This window comes from Apiospora aurea, assembly GCF_038362705.1.
Source record: "Apiospora aurea strain CBS 24483 chromosome Unknown utg000008l_segment0_segment0, whole genome shotgun sequence".
Taxonomy (NCBI): Eukaryota; Fungi; Ascomycota; class Sordariomycetes; order Amphisphaeriales; family Apiosporaceae; genus Apiospora; species Apiospora aurea.
Genome location: NW_027117395.1, coordinates 2,541,708 through 2,561,320, shown reverse-complemented (window position 1 = coordinate 2,561,320; position 19,613 = coordinate 2,541,708). Strand labels below are relative to the sequence as shown.

At 53.2% G+C, this 19,613-nt stretch overlaps 5 protein-coding genes across 5 annotated transcripts; 3 read left to right on the top strand and 2 right to left on the bottom strand.

The window, feature by feature from the left end:
• Window positions 1-675: 675 nt before the first annotated feature.
• PG986_012264 (uncharacterized protein) lies at window positions 676-1,268 on the bottom strand (the record flags this gene model as incomplete). The annotated part of the gene is made up of 2 exons (XM_066848486.1): window positions 676-775; window positions 1,105-1,268. The coding sequence occupies 2 exons, from the start codon at window positions 1,266-1,268 to the stop codon at window positions 676-678; spliced, it is 264 nt and encodes an 87-aa protein (XP_066695182.1).
• Window positions 1,269-2,036: 768 nt separating this feature from the next.
• PG986_012263 (Mitochondrial Rho GTPase 1) lies at window positions 2,037-4,006 on the bottom strand (the record flags this gene model as incomplete). Its single annotated transcript, XM_066848485.1, has 2 exons — window positions 2,037-3,910; window positions 3,997-4,006. The coding sequence occupies 2 exons, from the start codon at window positions 4,004-4,006 to the stop codon at window positions 2,037-2,039; spliced, it is 1,884 nt and encodes a 627-aa protein (XP_066695181.1).
• Window positions 4,007-5,364: 1,358 nt separating this feature from the next.
• PG986_012262 (uncharacterized protein) lies at window positions 5,365-7,428 on the top strand (the record flags this gene model as incomplete). The annotated part of the gene is made up of 6 exons (XM_066848484.1): window positions 5,365-5,369; window positions 5,448-5,889; window positions 5,948-6,307; window positions 6,370-6,740; window positions 6,795-7,080; window positions 7,150-7,428. 6 exons carry the CDS (start codon window positions 5,365-5,367, stop codon window positions 7,426-7,428), a joined length of 1,743 nt encoding a protein of 580 aa, XP_066695180.1.
• A 6,032-nt stretch (window positions 7,429-13,460) lies between these two features.
• On the top strand, window positions 13,461-15,399 carry PG986_012261 (arrestin; the record flags this gene model as incomplete). The annotated part of the gene is made up of 2 exons (XM_066848483.1): window positions 13,461-13,525; window positions 13,599-15,399. 2 exons carry the CDS (start codon window positions 13,461-13,463, stop codon window positions 15,397-15,399), a joined length of 1,866 nt encoding a protein of 621 aa, XP_066695179.1.
• A 1,327-nt stretch (window positions 15,400-16,726) lies between these two features.
• PG986_012260 (Cytoskeletal signaling protein slm1) lies at window positions 16,727-18,302 on the top strand (the record flags this gene model as incomplete). Its single annotated transcript, XM_066848482.1, has 3 exons — window positions 16,727-16,822; window positions 16,894-17,112; window positions 17,172-18,302. The coding sequence occupies 3 exons, from the start codon at window positions 16,727-16,729 to the stop codon at window positions 18,300-18,302; spliced, it is 1,446 nt and encodes a 481-aa protein (XP_066695178.1).
• Window positions 18,303-19,613: the final 1,311 nt, after the last annotated feature.

Genomic DNA, 19,613 nt, shown 5'->3' with positions numbered 1-19,613 from the left:
GACCAGCTCGTTTTTGGAGCAATATGTACGCCTCGGGGCAAGAGTCGAATAGAGTGAACCGTCAGTCCTAGGGAATACCAAGATCACGCTACCTTGTGCGACTTATTACTTGAATTGCGTTCACGCAAGATATCAGGAGGTGGTGGTCAGATATGTGCTGATGTTGTATGTGGCATCCCAAAAGGTCCTATGGTAGCGGGAGTGTAAAACAACCGCACAGACTGTGGCGCCAAACTGCCACCTGGGGAAGAAAAGGTTATCTTCACGGCAGCCTGTTCCCGTACTGCCGTCTCATCCATGTGAAACCTGCACGGTAGGACAAGGGGGGAGTATAAACACAGCCTCTCGTACATACCACAATCGGATACGCGAATATGTAGCGATAATGGTAATAGTTACAACAGCCCTCATCGATCACGCGATGTGTCCGTCTGCGACACAAACTTAATAAGGGGTCGTAGACGGAGGGACATATAAGAAGCTTCAAGCCACCTGCTTCAAGTGTATGTAATTCTTCACTTGTCTCACATACGTTCTCTCGCGTCTTCTTGCCCCTTCTTCTGCCTCCTCCATACAGATAGCTATCGACGAGTTCTGCGGCTTGCCCTTCCATCGTCTGTCTCCACCTATTCACTCCCCCCCTGTTGTCGTTATCACCGGTACACCCTTTGGAGATCAAAGCTCAGTATTGGCTTGTTGAATATGCATTGCTTCACCTTCTTCGTCCTCTCGGCGCTGGTCGCTTTCAGCTTCGCGGCCCCGATGCCACAAGCTGCTGCAGCAGCGTAGGTCACCCCCCTCCTCCTCCTTGGCTCAGCACCGTACTGCCCTTTACTGACTCTGTGGACAGCGGGGACGCAGCTGATCTCGTTGGCAATGTCGCTGGGACGGCTGGTGGTCTTCTCGATGGGTGAGTCCGCCCGCCGTCAAATCCGGTATCACAGCACTACTAAGTCCAGGGACCCTTCGAATAGCGCGGTCGGGATAGTCGGCAACACTCTAGATGGAGTGACAGGCGTTGCGGGCAACCTGGTCGATGGAGTGGGCGGTAAGATTTTTCCAGTCTCCCTCTCTTGAGTAATGCTCCCGAAGATGCCTATTAACCGGCAACTGTAGGTGTGGCCAACGGCGCCGTAGGGGCCGTCGGCGATGTGGCTAATGGAGCTGTCGGAACTGTCGGCGGTGTTGCCAATGGGGCCGTCGGTGCAGTTGGTGACGTTGCGAACGGAGCCGTCGATGCCGTCGGCGGAGTCGCGAACGGTAAGCATCACTACTCGAGACTTTCAGCTGCGAAATCATCACTAGCCTCACGCCGGCAGACACTACTGTGTGACTTTGGCGTTTTTATTTCACTACTTGAGCTCAACCAGCTAACCTTGACCCTCAATAGGTGCCGTTGGTGCTGTCGATGGAGTCGCGAAAGGTTTGAATGGCGCTTAAACAGTGTGTTTCAGACAAGGCCGCGCATGCTGCCAATAGTAATGCAGGGGATACGGGAAAGGGCAAAGTATAAGGGAGGTGATGTATTGCGTGTCGTAACAGTAGCCAAGAACAGTTAATGATAGTAATACATATTGCTATTGGGACATGGCATCGTACGTGACCCGGAATAAGCTCCTACCTGCCTGTTTATCAAGACCACGGGCCGTCATGTCGATGGGGAAATTGGTACCAGGTCTGTGAAGTCCCGACACCATGGTTGGGTTCGGATAAGGTAGGGGGCATTACCTCATCACATGGCAAAGACCTGATTACTTGGAACTGTTATTAGGTATTACAGGTGTATAGATAGTATTGATTAGCGATTTCCGCGCCATCGAGGTAGCGCCACACAGGAGATGGGTATCATAAATGTAACTACGAGAGAGTGGAGGACCCAAAACTTCCAGATAGAATAGTGCCATGCACGGCCTATTCGTTTATATAAACATCAACCAACGATCACTCCTCCTTAGCTCCTAAAATGCAAGATTGAAAAAAAAAAATAGCCATGACAAACCGACATGACACACAATGGGGCGAACTGAGTTGGGAGCCTAGACTGAATTGGTCGAGCGCCGCCAGATCATGATGGCCGCAACAGCTGCACATGCCGTGGCACCCATGGCAATGTACAGGCCGGATCTGTCCGGAGGCGGTTCTTCGTTCTTGGGGAACGCAGTGCTGGGGTTGCTGGCGGCTTCTGCAAGGGCAACGAACAGCTCACTGATGCTGCTCCATGTCACACTAACATGCAGTGGCGTGCTCATCATGAGACCCGAAGTGTATTGGTCCGGTTGCACCTCGCTTCGCTGTGTTGTTTTGTCCTTGTCTGCTTTCAGGGCAGTGTAGATAGCCGGCAGCTCGTCCAGTTGCGGGAATCGCTTTCGCAGATCCACAATATGAGAGAAAGAGTCCGGGTCAGAAGAGTCGTAAGCGTAGCATATCAGATCACAGGTGTCCAGCTTGGCTTGGTTCTCGAGAATGGCCGGCTCAAGCTCGCCCAGTTCCTCTAATATCAAGTAGCACTGCTTGCCCCCGTGGAGTTCAACGCTATTCACAGCCCGCCGAGGCTTGATGGTAGGATGGTATAGGCTATCGAAAGGCCTATTGAGGAACGCGTTCAGCAGTGATGATTTGCCAGCTCCTCCAGCGCCGATGATATAGCATTGAACAACGGCTCTTTCAACACGACCAGGCCTGTTCCTACGTTTGCGAGGTTTCGTGATTTTCAGAGCCGAGGTCAGCGGATCCTTTGAATTCGGCGGCTCGAAACCGAGATAAGCCAAGTACTGCAGTGAGGTTTTGGGCTCTAGGAAAGTGGTCATACTCCACTGCGCGAGCCAGCCTTGTAGAGTGATGTGACCAGCTTCGTTCAGAACCGTCGTCGACGGAAACGACGAGTCGGCCCACGACTGCGGTAACCCCGGTGTCGGCGCGAACAAGGCCGCCAGCTCCTGGTCATTAAGACCGCCATCGTTATCCTTATCGAATAGCAGGAATAAATCCACAAAGAAACGGTAGCCGGCTGGGCTCAGCTCGGCCGAGGAGTACTCGGGCACCTCGAACTTGGGCTGTATGAAGCTATCTTCCAAACTGAGACTGTCCGTGTAGTGGTATTTCCTCAGGATGATCCAAATGGTCTCATGGCGACCCTTCTCGGCATACATCTTGTTAAGCTGCAGGAAGCCTTTCATGTCAACACCTTTCTCGGTGTTGGATGCAGGGACAGCCTTGGAGATAGACAGCTTGATATTCTCGAGATCTTCGCTGGTGAGGGGCTTGTCGAAGCATTTTGCCTGGAAGCTGTGCAGCTCTTGGTCGTTCAGGAACCCGTCCTGGTCCTTATCGCAAAGGTAGAAGATTCTTCTGAGAGCGGAAACGCATGCTGGTTTTAATTTGCCCTCCTTGTGGTCGTAAAGAGGGGCGATGGGATGCGTAACGGCTTTCTGGCACAGGAAAAATGTTTCGTTGACATTGTTGTGCTCCCGCGCGCTTGCCCGAATGCACGAGTCGATTTCACGAAACTCGTTCATCACAGGCAGCATTTCCTCCTCGACGATTTGCGGGGTGGTGCTGTCGTTGGTAAGGTCGCTTTTGTTGGCACACAGGACGACGGGGACATTGACGCCCAAAGACCGGAAGTAGGGCATCCAAAAGAGGGCGACGCGTTCATAGCTGTAGTGGTCGCTATATACGAGCAGTATGACATTGGACTTTCGGATCTCCTTGCGCAGCGTGGTTCGGTCCTGGGGCCGAGCCGAGGTGTCGACAATGGTGGTGGTGACATTTTCGGGGGTGGTGATGCTCGGCGGGATCGTGATCTGGGGAAGGACGGACTGGATCTTGTTGCTCACGAAGACGTCTCTAACAAGCGAGGCGATCAAACTTGACTTTCCGGTGCCTTCATCGCCGCACACACAAACGCGCACTTTCCTCTTGGTTAGCACCATCGGGTTCGGATTTCAGCAGGACATAGGCGGGAAGGGACAGGGGGCAAAGGAATTGGAGATGTACCGGTGGCCATGGCTCGATGAGGGAAGGAGCTAGGGAGGGAATCGATTGCTTCACGATGATGCCATTCCAAGCTTTACGTAGTCGATAATGGCGGGACAAGCGGGCAGCAAGAAGGTTTAGGGATGCCGGTTAGCGAACACCAAGTCAGGGCACCAGCAAGGTTGGGCAATCGGCAACAGCCTTCTTTTTGCAGGCAAATGCACCTAAGGCAGATCCCGAGTGACGATACCCACTCTCTGGCCGAAGAGGCACACGCAAACTCGAGCGACTCCAGTCAAAATGGTGTTCGAACGGTTGGAGCAACTTTGGAGGCAGCTATCTCAGTGCAGGGCAGGGTGCAATGACAGCTGCGAGTCTGCAGGATTGCATGCAGGGAAAAAAAGGGTAAAAGAAGAGTAGGATGGGGATTGATTGGGTGGTTTTCGACGCGACGGGCTTCCTTGAATCGGCTGGTTGGCGCTATTGGATGATGGGCACCGTTTTGGTGCCATCGGTCCCTCTTCTCCCGGGTCATTGGATACCATCCAGCCCGAGCAACCAGGTGGCTGGCTGTCATAGGCCTCGGATGCTACGATGGCTACATGCGAACTAGGTCAATCAAGAGGTGGGTTGTAAGTAGATGCATTGATGTAGGTAGGTATATAGCGAAAAGCCCACGATGTCTAACTGCATCAATGATTGATCAATCCGATATTCACGGCCGTCGGGCGAAAAAGGTACCTACAGTGACAAGGTAACGCTCCAACTAACCACCACCCCTCTTCGTCATCTGGAAAGCATCGCCGTCTACCCCACATTCTACACGTTCAGCGACGGGTATCCCTGCTCGCTTCCACACGAAAATGCGCTGCCCTTGCAACCTTGCTGGGCAGCTGGGGTAATGGATAACGGGACCTTCCACTTGGGACCGACACGACCGACAGGACAAATCACAAGAGGTCGATCCTTCCTTGCGATCTACTTGAGGTCCAGGTCCAGGGTTCAGCGACAGGCACTTCACGTTTCCCCATGCCTCTCCTGCTGACCGCTGTGATCTTCTAAGATCATACCTAGTCTGCTGCTACTGTTTACCTACCTTCATGGTCTGTACGCCTCGGGCTTGGAAAACACGCGCATATGCACTTCTTACTCCGTACTTAGGGGTTTTAGTACTCTTCTTTGATATCCGACAAATCAAATTTATTCTGCCATTATCCGTACAAACTTCCCACAGACTTGAAGAAACCGAATTCTGCAGCTTCAGAACCGTGAGGCAAGAAGACGGGTTTGGGCTGTGCGCATTCTAGTTGAAGGAACGCGAGACGTGTGCGACTCGGCAGAGGGCGGCGTACGCCTCTCCCCAATCGATCGACCCCTTGACTGCCCATCATGTTGTAAGTTGGCTTTTGCAACTGGTCCTCACATCCGAGGACGCTGGCCACCCACTCACTGACGACTATTGTCTGCGACAGTGTCCTTCCACCACCGCCACGATACCCGACACAAGCGGCGTACAATGCCGCTGTGGCTGCTGGCCAGGCCACCCCCATGATCGAGACGAACAACATTCTTACGACCCCCGAAGAGCAGTTTCTTGTCGGCGAAGGCACCTACGTCCTCAAGGAAGATCTACATCTCGCGACACCACCACCGCATCCCTCGGAAGCGCCCGTAATCAATCCGAACCCCTTGGCCACCACGCCCCAACCCGCCACCGCCGGCACCAAAGTCTCCCTGCTCAGCTTTGCTGTTCGCCCTCCTCCGCCCGCCTTTTATCGCCTGACCTCGGCGACAGCACTATCCGCAAGCATCGCCGAGCATCCGAACGAGAGCCGCGAGTCCCACGATGCGAAGCTCAGCAGCGATGGAGAAGGCCAGAGCGCTTCTTTCAGCGACGGAGGCCCTTCCACCTCTGTGACCGCGGTGTCTGCCCCTGCCTTTGGGGGAAGGCAACGCTTCGCTCGCCCCCGAGAAGACCAAGGATGCCAATAAGAGACGAAAGCCTAAAAATAACATGACTAAGAGCAACTCGTCCTTTATTTCGCGTGTCATCATCAACGAGTCTTTTACGAAGAAGTTGGCCGACCGCCCAGGTGACGGCCTTTTCGCCTTTGCCAACATTAATCGTGCTTTCCAATGGCTGGATTTGTCGTCCCCTAATAAGGCGGACTACCTCACTAAGATCCTCTTCACGAAGGCGCATTGTCTATGCCATGCTGTCAATAAGGTCACGAAGGGGCCCGGGCACATCGATCTCATAATGGGCTTCTCCACAGGCGAGATCATCTGGTGGGAGCCAATATCGCAGAGATATACGAGGCTGAATAAGAACGTACAGTTACCTTCTTATACCTGCAACTGGGGGATCCCACATATATGCTAATTGCGGTATAGGGCATTATCAATAAGACACCAGTGTCAGAAATCCAATGGATTCCTGGCTCGGAAAACCATTTCATGGCTGCCCATATGGATGGCTCCTTGATTGTATACGACAAGGAGAAGGAAGATGCTGCCTTCAACCCAGCGGAGGAGGAAGAGACAGCTGATGGTGAGGGTGAAACATCTGCCAGAGGTGTAGACCACTTGTCACGTATCCAGATTCTCAAGTCTGTGCACTCCAAAAACCAGAAGACGAATCCCGTGGCTATTTGGAAGCTTTCCAACCAACGCATCAACGCGTTCGCGTTTTCGGCAGATAATCGCCACCTTGCGGTGGTGTCCGAGGATGGGACTATGCGTATCATTGATTACCTCAAAGAACTGTATGGCTGGCCCCCTTCCGAACCACACTGTGCACAGCTGACCATATTCCATAGGTTACTCAACATCTTCAATGCATATTTTGGTGGCTTAAGTTGCGTCTGTTGGTCGCCCGACGGGAAGTACGTTGTTACCGGTGGCCAGGATGACTTGATCTCCATCTGGTGTCCTTCCGAGCGATCGCTGATCGCACGATGCCGTGGCCATCAAGCGTGGGTCACGTCTGTTGCCTTTGATCCATGGAGATGTGACGAACGAAATTACCGATTTGGAAGTGTAGGCGAAGACTGTAGATTGTGTCTGTGGGACTTCAATGTTGGAATGCTGCATAGACCAAAGGCTGTAAGTTCGGTCCATTGCCCTTACCCGCCACCCGATCTCGTAAAAGACTAGCACTAACAAATCAAACAGGCCTCGGTTCGACATCGTGGCTCAATCTCATCGCGTACAACAAATCTCCAGCGTGCGGAAACGCAGGGGACAACGGCCAGCAGAATACGGTCGAACTCTGGGTATTCAGGGTTTGAAGGTGCCGAGGACGACATCCAGAGCATCAGTGTTCCTGTTGAGCCGCGTTCGATGACAGCAACGATACCGCCGGTCCTGACCAAGAAAGCGGACAAGGATCCTCTATGCTGGCTGGAGTTTACTGATGAATCCATCATGACGAGCTCCAAGACAGGTGAGTAAAATTGGCCTAGGTCGCATCGGATCCTCTGGCCTGTTGCAAGAATCTAATCATGTCGTTTACAGGTCATCTGCGAACTTGGAAGAGACCATCCGACAACCCAGGACCGACTGAGTAGCGCTCATGGATGGCCCAGGAGTGCGATAGACGACTCTCGCGTGGTGAGATGAGTCTGCAACTGAACTTACCAACGGTGTAGGTCCTGGATTAACTAAGCATAAGCAGTTCACTGCCGAAGCTTGAGTATTCAAGTACATAAGCGCGCCAATGAACAATCGATTAGACAATACAAGCGTAATAACTTGATTTATGGCCGCTGTTCTATCTCGATGTGTACCTTATGCATTGCATACGGCTCGCTGGCATGACTAGTCCAGTGTCTTGCCATTGTCCTTACGGGGACGGCGGGGGCTAGAGGAGGGTCAGCGAGTCGTCCGGGATGGAGTTGAGATGGAGTATTCCCCGCCTGCCTGGCAGAGTAGTCGCAATGCTTCTCCAAATTTCCTAGTTTCATGAGAAGGGGGCCTCGGCTCGCGAAAGGTCAGTCTTGTAGTTCCCTGCATTCCCTTTGCCATATCGCCATGGTCGAGGTCGCTACATACGGGGCGAGATCCCGCTCAAAAAGTCCGCCCGTGGGGAGATATGAGCCGATCCGCAAGAAGTGATCTACGACATGAGCCCCATCCTGTGCCGTGCGTGCATTATGTCGCATTCCGTGCAGCGAACGGTTTTGCTTGTGCCATTGCGCGTCTCCAGCGGCCGTTCATCTCACCCTAGGCCCGAGAAGGGCAACTTTTGGCAGATCGTATACCCGCCCGGAGCGCGCAGCTTGGCAGACGAACTGACAACGCACGCAAGAAGAAGGAAGCAAGAAGCAAAAGGAAAAAAAAGGAAAACGAACGGGGATAATCCGGGTTACGGATGTTAGGTCCGGCAACTAGCTAGCAACTCCTTTCCTTCTTCTTATGCGGCGAAAAAGAGCGGGCACTTGCGAATTCTGATCTGGGGAGTTTTCAACCGCCATGCGCTTGTCGATCTGCCGGCGATCTCCTCCGAGATGTGTAAAGCGGGATGGTAAAAGAATTCCCGCGGGGAAATTCATATCCAGCCGTCCACTGTCCCCAGGTCAAGACAGTGAATGCGAAAGATTGGGAAGGGGGGGGGAAGGTGGCTCTCTCGATGCTGCCAGTGGTTGTTGCTATTTGAAACATACGATTTCGTTGCACACGACCGCCCCCGGGTCATACGACACCGCCGATAAACATCTGAGGCGCGGCCGGACAGCACTCCAGATTTGGAGGTTGCAATATGCATAGCAACGGCACCCCCCTCCCCCTCCCTTCTACCTCCGTTTCTCTCTATATTCACCAGCCTTATTATGCGGGGAAAAGCAGATTTTTGTAAAGCCGCATTCGTTGTTGGAGATAAAGATCATGCATGCATGCACTCTGTACAGTTGTACGCACGCACGCATGTTTGTTGCGTGCATACCTGTATGCACTCGAGAGGCCAGGCTGCCGCCGTGCTTTCATGGAAGCGCACTCGAACGATATGATAAAGGGGTCATGCGTAAAACCCAAGGTAAGATGACTCGGCAATAGAATCCCAAAAAGGGATATACTATTCTCTTCCTCCTCCATCTCCCGGGTATTAGAGATCGTACACAGTACCTAGTCGGTGCCGATCTCAGCCATTCCAGGGCCAAATTCATATGGGTTGCAGCGGAAAGCACGCCGAGTGGATTCTCTACTTTGGGCGTGTTTGTGTGTGTGTGCACACGCGTACAGACTCATTGGGATTCTGAGAATGTGACATGACTAGCAGGCGAGTACCTGATATGTAACAGGACATCTAGTTGTCACATGTTTCCTCTCGTCTTTCATTATGTAAGAAGGACGCAGTCCCCTGAACGAGACGAAATAGGGAGGCCGGTATACTACAACATTACATAGCGAAGGCATGTAGCTGGTGACTCAGGAGCCAAGGGGAGAAGAATGCGACGCAAGATAACGAGACACCAAGATAACCCTCAAGTAATTCCAAGTTTAACCTCCGAAGCTAAGAGCCCGCGGTGAAGAAGCTAGGAACCCACGGTGAGGAAGCTCGTGAGCCCTCCCCGTCCCGTCTTTCATCTGAGATTTCCAAAGGGAAGAGGGGCGAGCTCTCGGGCTACTGTGGACCGCTGCATTAGTCTCGGCAGTATTAGCGAAAGCTTGCGAGGCGAGGCTCACACATTTCAACTCAATTACTCTATCAAAAATTCCCTCTTGGGCTCCAATGCACCTCTGAGGAGAACATTGTTGCTGCGTGGGGATAGGGATGCTTGGGCTGAAATCCAGGGAAAAAAAAGTCGAGTCAGGTCCTTGCCCCAGCAGTGATCGTTAGCGAGCGTCACCATTACCATGGATGAACCGAACCGTACGCTCCATGGTTATTGACTGTCCTGTGCGTGTTAACGATCCACAGAGAGGTAGTTATTTATAGCATGATAGCATGGGTCAGAATGGTGACAAAAGCTGTAGATATGAGGGTGAAACCGTGACGAATAGTGTGGCCGCCGAGTAACGTGCGTGAGATATCACCAGACTTTGTGCGCTACGTCCATAGGCCGTCATAAAACACGTGAACTCGTACTTGAGGCTCAACAAACGATCGGAACGACTGCGCCTGGTTCAGCACTAAGGGTTAATAATCCAGTGGGGCCAGTGTCGAATCGGCCCTACAGAGCGATCTTGACTGGATGAAGTGTCATACACTTTCAAGGCAGCAGGCTAGATACTTCCTAGAGCTAGATTCTGAGGTTGCTTATCAACTCACCGGTTCTACCAGAGCCTAACAGACAGATCAGTAAACGAAAAGAGTGAAAAGAAACGAGACCATTGACGGCCCGAAAGAGGATTCGCGAGCTAGAACGCGAGCATCTAGAGCATCTCGTTCACAGAGATTGAATTCAACATCCGAGATGACTAGGGCCCACGTGGATAACTCGAATGGGCAACGAGCTTCTGCAAGGAGTCAAAAAAGACCCTTCTGAAACGGTCCATTCCGCAGACCCATCTATGTCATCCACACCGGATCGCCAACAAGGCTGACCCCTTTGGTGATCGAGCCTCGATTTTCGGGAAAAATCGCTCAACACACCGCCAGAGTATCATTCATTGCGTTTCCAACCAAAACCCGAGCTGTGTTTGCGAGAAAGCAATAATGACGATAAAACGTAGGAAACCCAACAGGAGTATGGGTACCTGCTCGCGTATCCTGGCTCGAAACCCGTTTCGGACTTGTGGCAGTCTGTTCAGTGCTGCTTCGGGGAGCCTGCATCTGTCACATGCGTTATCGCTTTCAGCCAGCCCCATGAGGTCGTCGTCATTGACTTCCCTATCACACGGCCAAGCTACATGCCTAACCATGTACACACGGTAGCTTGATATGGTGATGAGGCTGCAAAGTTTTTCCCCCTTCAATGGAAGAGTGGACCTTTTGACGGAAGAAACAGGCTGCAGGGGGGGCAGGCTGATGAATTTCGGAACGAGAGCTTGAAGGTTGCTCAAATACTTACCTAAACATTCAAAGCGCACACCCAGCTTATCTTGATGCGAGGGTCAAAAGGCGGCTCAATCGCGGCGGTGTTGTGGGTAACTGAATGAACGGGACCCGCGAGATCCAGTCTGACCTTGGTCTCAAGGATCGGCTTGTCATGGCCAATTGATGATATCTGGGAGTTTGGCGCACAACTGTAAAACGCTCATACCGGCAGTCGGATACCACGCCTTGGTGCAATACCAGCTTGTGCTTGTAGAGTGCTGGCCAGTTCGACTCCAACGCGCGTTCTGACTAGCCAGTAATTGCCTGCCTGGACCCTGAATATCGGTAACTAGGTCAACAACAGCAAGTGTGTCAGGTATGCAGAGCCAGCCAGACCTGGAAGACGAACTGTTTAGCCCTGATTGCAGGAAAGCTTGGTATGTGTAAGTTTGGGCCAATCAAGTCGAAAGCCGGTGACATGAGCCAAGGTGAAAACGCTGAGCTTTGCTAGCTCTCCCAAGCTCTTTGGAGCGCCCAGGCTGGCGGTTTTGCGATTGAGATTGGAAATAGCAGCCAGATATTGAATAATTCCGTCGACGCGGCAGGCCCACCGTGATGGGACCGTTGCCGTTAGCGCAAAGGCTTATGAGAGATAAGGACAAGGTTGTCAGGATGGATGGACCGTCAGCTCCGTGTTCGCCAACACTAAAAAGGCACTATTCGTAACCTCCCGTCCTCAAATAGTCCATGACATGACAGACCGGGCCAGGTGGTTGGTGCAAAGAACCGATAAGCCTGATCCCTTCAGAAGGATCTCAAATCGAGCACAGTACGGTCGGGATTACATAATTATGTGTGCACCCCCATGTCCACTCAAGGTGGTTCCAACAGTCCACAAGCGGGCGAATAGGTGCCACCGTATTGATATGCGGTTTGCGCGTGAAATGTGGCTGAGCGTGGGGTTTTGCGCGATTGGCTGCTACAGTGGGAAGCTGAACCGGTTGGAACCAGGTTGTTGACAGATCCTAGCCCCTAGCAAATCTAGAAGGGTTCTGTGCAGATAACCAAATCGTAATCACTTGATAGCGGTCCGAGAAAGAAAGAAAAAAGGGTAAAGAAGGTGGAAGTGTGTGTTTGAGCGTCGTACCGCCGTACCGCCGTACATGTGATTGAACGTGCCTTCCCATCAAATGGTAGTTGGTGAACCGTGAAAGCCGCCTGATTCAGGACGTGATACCTACAGTATGACCAGCGTGCCAACTGACTCCGACGGGCTGTCCGACTCATGGTTCCTTTGCAAACTGAGGGGTGGAGGTAGGACAGCATCATGCTCACGTATGGCGGATGGAGGTGCGGGTACGAAATGATGCACACACCCATTGTTGAGGACAGTAGACGCACCTGCAAGGGGCTCGGAACTCACGATGGCTTTGTGCTCTCAGAGGTGTGCTAGTCAAAGCTGACCTGCGTCGCACCGCCCTGGTATGGAGGTAACATGTATTGACTGCACGAGGTTTTGCCGTTCCAATAACCGCGAGTAGAAGGCAGCCGGGTCACTGTTGTCCGTCTCCAGTACGGAGGTAGAGGCGGCGACTGGCGACGTTGCAGCCCCTGGCAGAGTCGAGCAGCGAGTGCTACTCCTGTAGATATTGATCGGCCGGAATTGTCGAATGGCGCCATAATCGTTCAACCCATCCAAACGCAGGCGCGTTGCGTTGGGTGGGCGTATGGAACAGGGTGAGCAAGTGAGCTCTGCCAATTGCTGCAAGGAGGGGGGTGATAACGAGCAGTGCAGGCTCTGGTGTGGTGCAGGGCCATGCCACCAACACCAACGCAAGCAACGCTTGTCAGGGGGCCCGCTAGCCGCTTGTTGTGGCCCCTTCCGGTCTTTTCTGACAGCCACTGTTCAGCCCCACCCACGAAAAAAACAGGCCCCGTTCGATGATCCAACACTTGCACTGAGGGAAAAGAAAAGTGGAACGTGATACCCGGCGGACGGCGGCGAAAAGTGTCGCTGACCAGGCCTTGGCCATCCATCGTTAGAATTTCCTCGTGGGATGGATCGCCTAGTGATCCCAGGATCGATTCCTGGAAATAACTGACTGACTGGCGGTTTGGCCTACTGTACCTACTTACTTTGCTGCTAGTATGTACCTACCACGTACCTGATCCTGACCTCCTCTGCCATGACTGCGACGATTCAAACAGATAAAATCAATCTTGGTTCCACTCCGTCTTTGTCGCCCCTCCCTCCACAATGTGCCTGTTTCCTCTCTCGTCTCGTCGTTCCTACTTTCCCCGGTGAACCTCGTATGTTGAAAGACCTGACAACTCCCTTGCCTCAAGGGTTGTCTAATTCCTGCTTTGCCACTTGCTCCCAACTTTTTATATGCTTTACACCCGTCCAAGTTGCGGCCTGCTTGCAACTTACACTTTGGCAGTATCATCACTTAGGCTGAAAACACGATATATACGACCGGGCTAACTGCCCGTAACTCATTGTCGCAACATGCCCTCCTTCAACCCTTTCACGTCGGTGGCGAGTAGAAACGCATGCGCCCTGTTCGAGATCAGGTGAGCCCCCCTGTCTTGCTATAGGCGTCCGAGTCTATGGCTTGCGCCCCGTCTGTTCTAACCCCGTATCCAGACTCGAGAGCGACTTCATCGTCTTCCGAGGTAGTACGGACGAGGCCTCTGGCCAGCTCCTCAAGGGAGTCGTCGTGCTGTGTCTCCGAGAGCCACTTAGAGTTGAAGATGTCCACCTACGGTTAACGGGCAGCGCTAGAGTCGCTTGGATGGAAGGAAAACAGACGCCAACCGGAATCCACAACCAGAAGATCGACCGCACGACGACCGTTCTCAGGCACAGCTGGCCGCCGTTTGTCTTTGGAAACGACCATCATTCGCATATTCTTGCCGCGGGGAACTACGAATGGCCCTTCGAGTTGCTCCTGGAGGGCAACACCCTGGAAAGTGTGGAAGGTCTCTACCAGACCGGTATTAGCTACTTTCTGAAAGCAACCGTCTCTCGTGGTAAGCTTGCCAAGAACCTCCATGCTTTCAAGAGAGTGCGCATCATCCGGACGCTGGACCCTGCCGCCCTCGAGTTCAACCACGCCATGAGTGTCGAAAACATCTGGCCGAACAAAGTGGAATACTCGATTGTCATCCCTCAGAAGGCTGTTGTGTTTGGCAGCCACATTCCGTTAGAAATGCGGTTTACCCCATTGCTGAAGGGGCTGGAGATGGGCGAAATCACCGTGAGGCTTCTGGAATCCCAGGAGTTCTCAGTTCCTGGCTATAGTGCGCTCCCGAGAGTCCACAAAGCCGAGCGCGAGGTCACAAATTGGCATTTCGAAGTTAAGCGGGACGAACACTGGCAGGATAACATCGAAGAGACTGGACAGGAAGGGTGGAAAGTGACGAGAGATCTGCCACTGCCGCAGAAACTTTCTAAGTGCCTTCAGGACTGCACGGCCGAGGGCATCAAGATTCGCCACAAAATCAAGCTCACCGTGGCGCTCAAGAACCCCGATGGCCATGTTTCGGAATTGAGGGCTACGTTGCCCGTGACCATCTTCATCTCGCCAAACATCTCTCTGGACGATGACGGTAACGTGGTCTCCGGAGAGGCCCAAGAGGCCGCCGAGGGCACCGTGGCAGATAGTGATCAGTCCAACATGGCACCACCAGGCTACGGGCTCCACGTTCTTGACCAATTGTACGAGAACGTGGATCCCAGCATAACGCCCAACGGAATGCAAAGTGGCATCAACACACCATTTTACGCCCAGTCGCGCGCTGGGTCGCACGAGAACCTGTCACAACTGGCAAGCGGAGCAGTCACCCCAGCTGCGCTCTCGTCGAGGCTACAAAATGTGTCGCTGGACCCGAACAACCGAAACAACTCCTATACGTCGATGGGATCCCATTCGGGGATCAACACGCCCAGCCATAACTACTCGCACGACGGCGATCACACGGCGGAATCCTCGCTGCCCCAGTCAGCTGAGCTGTCTCGACAAACTAGTGCAGAAGAGCACCATTCTCCTGAAACATCTGGCCACAGCACACCGCCGGAGCATCTGGACCTACCCGATGTAGATATGGCGCAGCTCAGCAAAGTCCCAAGTTATAACACGGCTACACGAACACCCTTGGCTCGCAACTCGAGCTTTACCGATACGGTCACACTGCCGGACTACTTCAGCGTCATGAGCGCGCCGAGTTCGCCGACGAGGGCCCCCGTCAACGATCCGCTAGCAACCATTACCGAAGACATGGGCGATTCGGCCGAGACACTTCGCGACCCACGACCAAGCCGCCGGCCATCGGCAAGACGCAGTAACTCGCTCGGATTTGCCAGCTTCCTGTCATCGCACACGATTGGCGATCATCATGGTGAGCGCCTGTCGCGACTGATCCCGTCGAGAGGAGCACCCGCCTAGAACAACCAGAATTGGCACATGTTTTTCCATGATTGCCAATATGGATGGTTCTTGCTTATTATTTGTTTTCCCGGGGCGTTAGGAAAGGCGAGACATTACCACACACATAGACAGGAGAATGAAGTACGGAACTTCGTGGCGTTACATATGATTATTACAAGCGGAATGGGTCGGATCATTGGATCGCCTCAACTTTTTTGGATTGGATATACCCCTACTGTTCATGTGTTTTTTACGGGACGCGATAGATTGCATAGCCTACTCTACGTGTACCATTTCAGGGTGACTTGGATGCGAGCTTAATGACAATTTGCCTACCCAGCTCAACCCAACCACAATGTGTCTCAGACCCATGCGGGATTTGTGCTCTTGTGACTCCTTACACTTCCATCGTCCGAGTGAGGGGGAACGGAGTTTCGATACGATGATATAGGTAGTTACTAAAATCAAGCGTTACATATCTAGGTACTTAAGTTGCCCAAGACCCAATGGGCAGGTTTAGGTTCATGTCATGTCGAATCGTAGTCTGCTGATCCGGAACTTGGAGTCTAATCAATTGCTTGGACCCAGCTGAAGTGTGTAGTTCCCTTCGATCGTGGCGGTGAAGCAAGATTGAATTCAAATGCTTGGTTCCCAGAGGGCTTGCTTTGCCTGTCGCTCCTCTCGTACGTGGTAGTCTCGTAGAATCGAGGGGCACACACGGCTGGAAGTCGCGATTGACGTCATTAGCGCTAGTTCCATTCCTAATTGCTTTAGCCAAGTTGACTTTGGTACCCAGTTGGCGCCATGTGTCAACCCAATCCTGCTGAGGGCTCGTGAAGGGTCGAATGCTGTAACAAAAAACAATACTATCGTGGCGTCTATGACCTCAACATCAATGGGAAACCCCCCGTCACTTCATCCTGTTTTACCATCCGATTGAGAAACTGGCTAGCCCGTTGTTGCAGGGTAGGTATGCTAGTCATGCCATCTCATCTTGCGCATTTGCATCCGCACCGAACCACAGGCCTCGCTGGCTTGTCTCTGTCCCACCGGTCTAATGATCGACGTCAAGGATCGCCCCTGATTGGCCCGAACAACCTCGCAAGTTCAATAGCGCCAGAGGTCTAGAGCTCCCCTCAGCATCTGCCGCACGCCATATCGTCACCCCCCTTAATCCCGCCCTCCCTCTCGAGCGTCGCAATAGAAAAAGACGGCATTCCTAGATTCCCAAACCCTCCAGTTCCTGGGTCTATATACATTTTAGCCCCCTCTCAAACGATTCACACCAGCTGCGCTCCATCTCTGCTTTGTGGCCCACTACTCCAACGCCGCGCCGCTCCCCAAGATGAGCGCCGATTCGCAACCGATGCCCCTGCGCCAGGGCACTACCATGAGTAGTAGCTTTGGCGACGAGGCTGTGCCCGAATTCGACCCTGCCAGCGTGAGTGTCCTATCGAACCATGCCGCGACGAAGAGCGAGAACAGTAGCTAATTGATGCGCTCCGACACCAGACCGCCGGTCTCCTTTCCGAACGTCTTCGAGCCTGGAAACACGCCATCGCCTACCTCGAAGAATACGTCTCGGCCACGGAGAAAGTACACAAATCGCACGCCAAGGAATATGAAAAGGTGCTCAAAACTATCTCTCAGCCGCTGAGAGAGGGTAGGCACTTTGATCAGGGACTTGGAGGAGTTGCGGGCTTTTTCGAGAACATGCGTGTCAACACCCAGGTACGATGGACCAACTCAAGAGTCAGCACTTGCGAATCGTTGTTCTAACTGGGGAACAGGCTATGATCAACTCCAACGCCGAGACCGAGAAGACCCTCAAGGGCACCGTCCTCCCCATTCTCGAGCGACTGCACAAGGAGGTCAAGGTGAAAACCAAGGAAATCATGTCCGGCGCTGAGAAGAGCTCCAAGGAGGTTGAAAAGGCCAGAAACACCACCCAGAAGCACATCGAGCTTCTGGGCCAACACTCCGCTTCGTTCGAATCCGCCGGCGGCAAGATGAACCCTGCCGAGGACCCATATGTCCTCCAGCGTGGTGTCCTCCACCGACTCAACAAACAGGTGATGGAAGAGAACAACCACAGAAACGACCTTATCACGGTACAAAACCACTTCCAGGCCTTTGAGGTCCACGTGATCCAGGTCATGCAGCAGGCCATGGAGGCGTTCAACTCTGTTGCGGGCGGCCAAGCAGAAAAGACCAGGGCACTGTACGCCGATATGCTGAGCACTGCTCAACGTATCCCACCAGACTTTGAGTGGAAGGGTTTCCAGCACCGAGAAGGCCACCAACTTGTGGACCCGAACGAGCCACCGCGCAGCGTCGATGCGCTCACTTTCCCGAACCAGGGCCACAATTCGACCAAGGCCCTCATTGAGGGAAGTCTGGAGCGGAAATCGCGAAACAAGCTGTCGTGGGGGACGCAGACCAGCTACTACGTCGTGACTCCCTCCAAGTTCCTTCATGAGTTCAAAGATGACGACAACTTCCGCGCCGACCCCAAGCCTGAACTCTCGATCTACCTGCCTGATGCGGTGATTGGCACCCCCAACGGTGACAAGTTCAACGTCAAGGGCAAAGACAAGAGCAGCAGCTTCAGCAGCAAGCTTGCCGGCGCATCCGAACTTTCTTTCAAGGCGCACACCCCTGCCGATGCCCAGAAGTGGTACGAGGCTATCCGCGCAGCTGCCGGTACTTCGGGTGCTGGCGCCATTGAAAGCACGCCAGCGTCACCAGTGGTTGGTGGTACCGCGTCATCAACCGGCACCTTCCCTTCGGAGAAGGCTCACGCTCCGGAGAAGGGTCAGGAGGCTGGCATAACTGACAATGACACGGTTTCCAGCCCTACCGCCATGTCTCCCGTGGAGCCTGCCACCGCTGCGGCAGGAGACAAGAAGTCGGCTGTTTAGGGAAGAAGCTGGGCAGCTGCATCGCAGAAACGCACACGCGGCATGGGCAAGCGCCCACGTCGCGAGACTTGTTGACTCGCGCAATACGCAAGTCAACCGGCTCTCATGGCGGAATAGGATACAGACATGGAGGAAATAACGATGCGATGCGATGCGATGCGATTCAGCCTTTCCGTGGAAGATGATCATCTGATACACGAGGCAGACACAACGGCGCAGGTGTGCTTCTTTGGCAGGAACGGGCTCTTTAACGCGACATTCGATATCCAATTGCTAATCAGTTTTAATGATGAATTCCTGCTTACTTAGACCGCGACTCGTTGTGTTCGTGTTTGACTCCCTTGGCGGTTTCTCAGCTCACTAGTTTCGGATCCTGCTGAAGATAAAAATAGCAAAGCAGCAAACTTAACTCGGTCAGCGTCTGGGGGTGGCTAGCTGGGAAGGCAAACTCCGAAAGTGCACTTTTCTGGATGAATCCTGTCCCAGCCTCGCGAAGCTTCGGAGTAGAGATGGCTTTGCTAACAGGACGATTCGGGAATACCCCCGATTGGCCATCACTTACCGGTGAAGGCAAACATCCATTGCTCATTTCGTTCCAGGGTCGAGCCGCATGTCCCGCATGTTGCGCAACAGCAGGTGGGCCTGTCAGAATGTGCCACTAGATGCATAGATATGCATGCAGCGTTTGTTGCGGCCCGAAGACAAGCAGCCACTCTACGCCTTTCTCAGCAAGACGACCGTCTGCTGCCCGCCGCGCTTCTTAATTGAAACCATCAATCACTCAATCTAACACGTACTTATTTGAGATCATATATTTCTTCGAATGAGAAGGATAACCATTGCTGCCGTGTTCGGCTAATCTTGCGAGCTCGTCATCTACATTCGGTCGGGGAGTCGAGACGCAGTACGAGGTCAGACCCGCCACTCAACGCGTGGGGTAAGGCTGAGATAAGTTCATATCGACATCCCACGGCGGTGGCGCCGAAGAATTGCCTGATGCGGAGCATTAGCCCGCAGTCGTTTCAATAGCACTGTCCTGCTGCTTGCCTCGTTGATTGGGACTGCTCCAATGAGAAACCCATGTCTTACCTCATGTGGGCTGACGCGCTCGATCCCGGTCTGGGTTGCCGGTCCAGCCATGCAAGAGACAGGTATCCCCTATCCTGCGAGGTTAGATGCGATGAACTTATTATAGCGATGTGGCAGAAGCCACCAAATTAGCCGCAAACAAGGAAACGGGAGAGAGAAAGCATGCCCCCCTGGTTCCATATTAGACGAGAGGAAAGGGGCGCCACCTCTGATTAGTGGCCT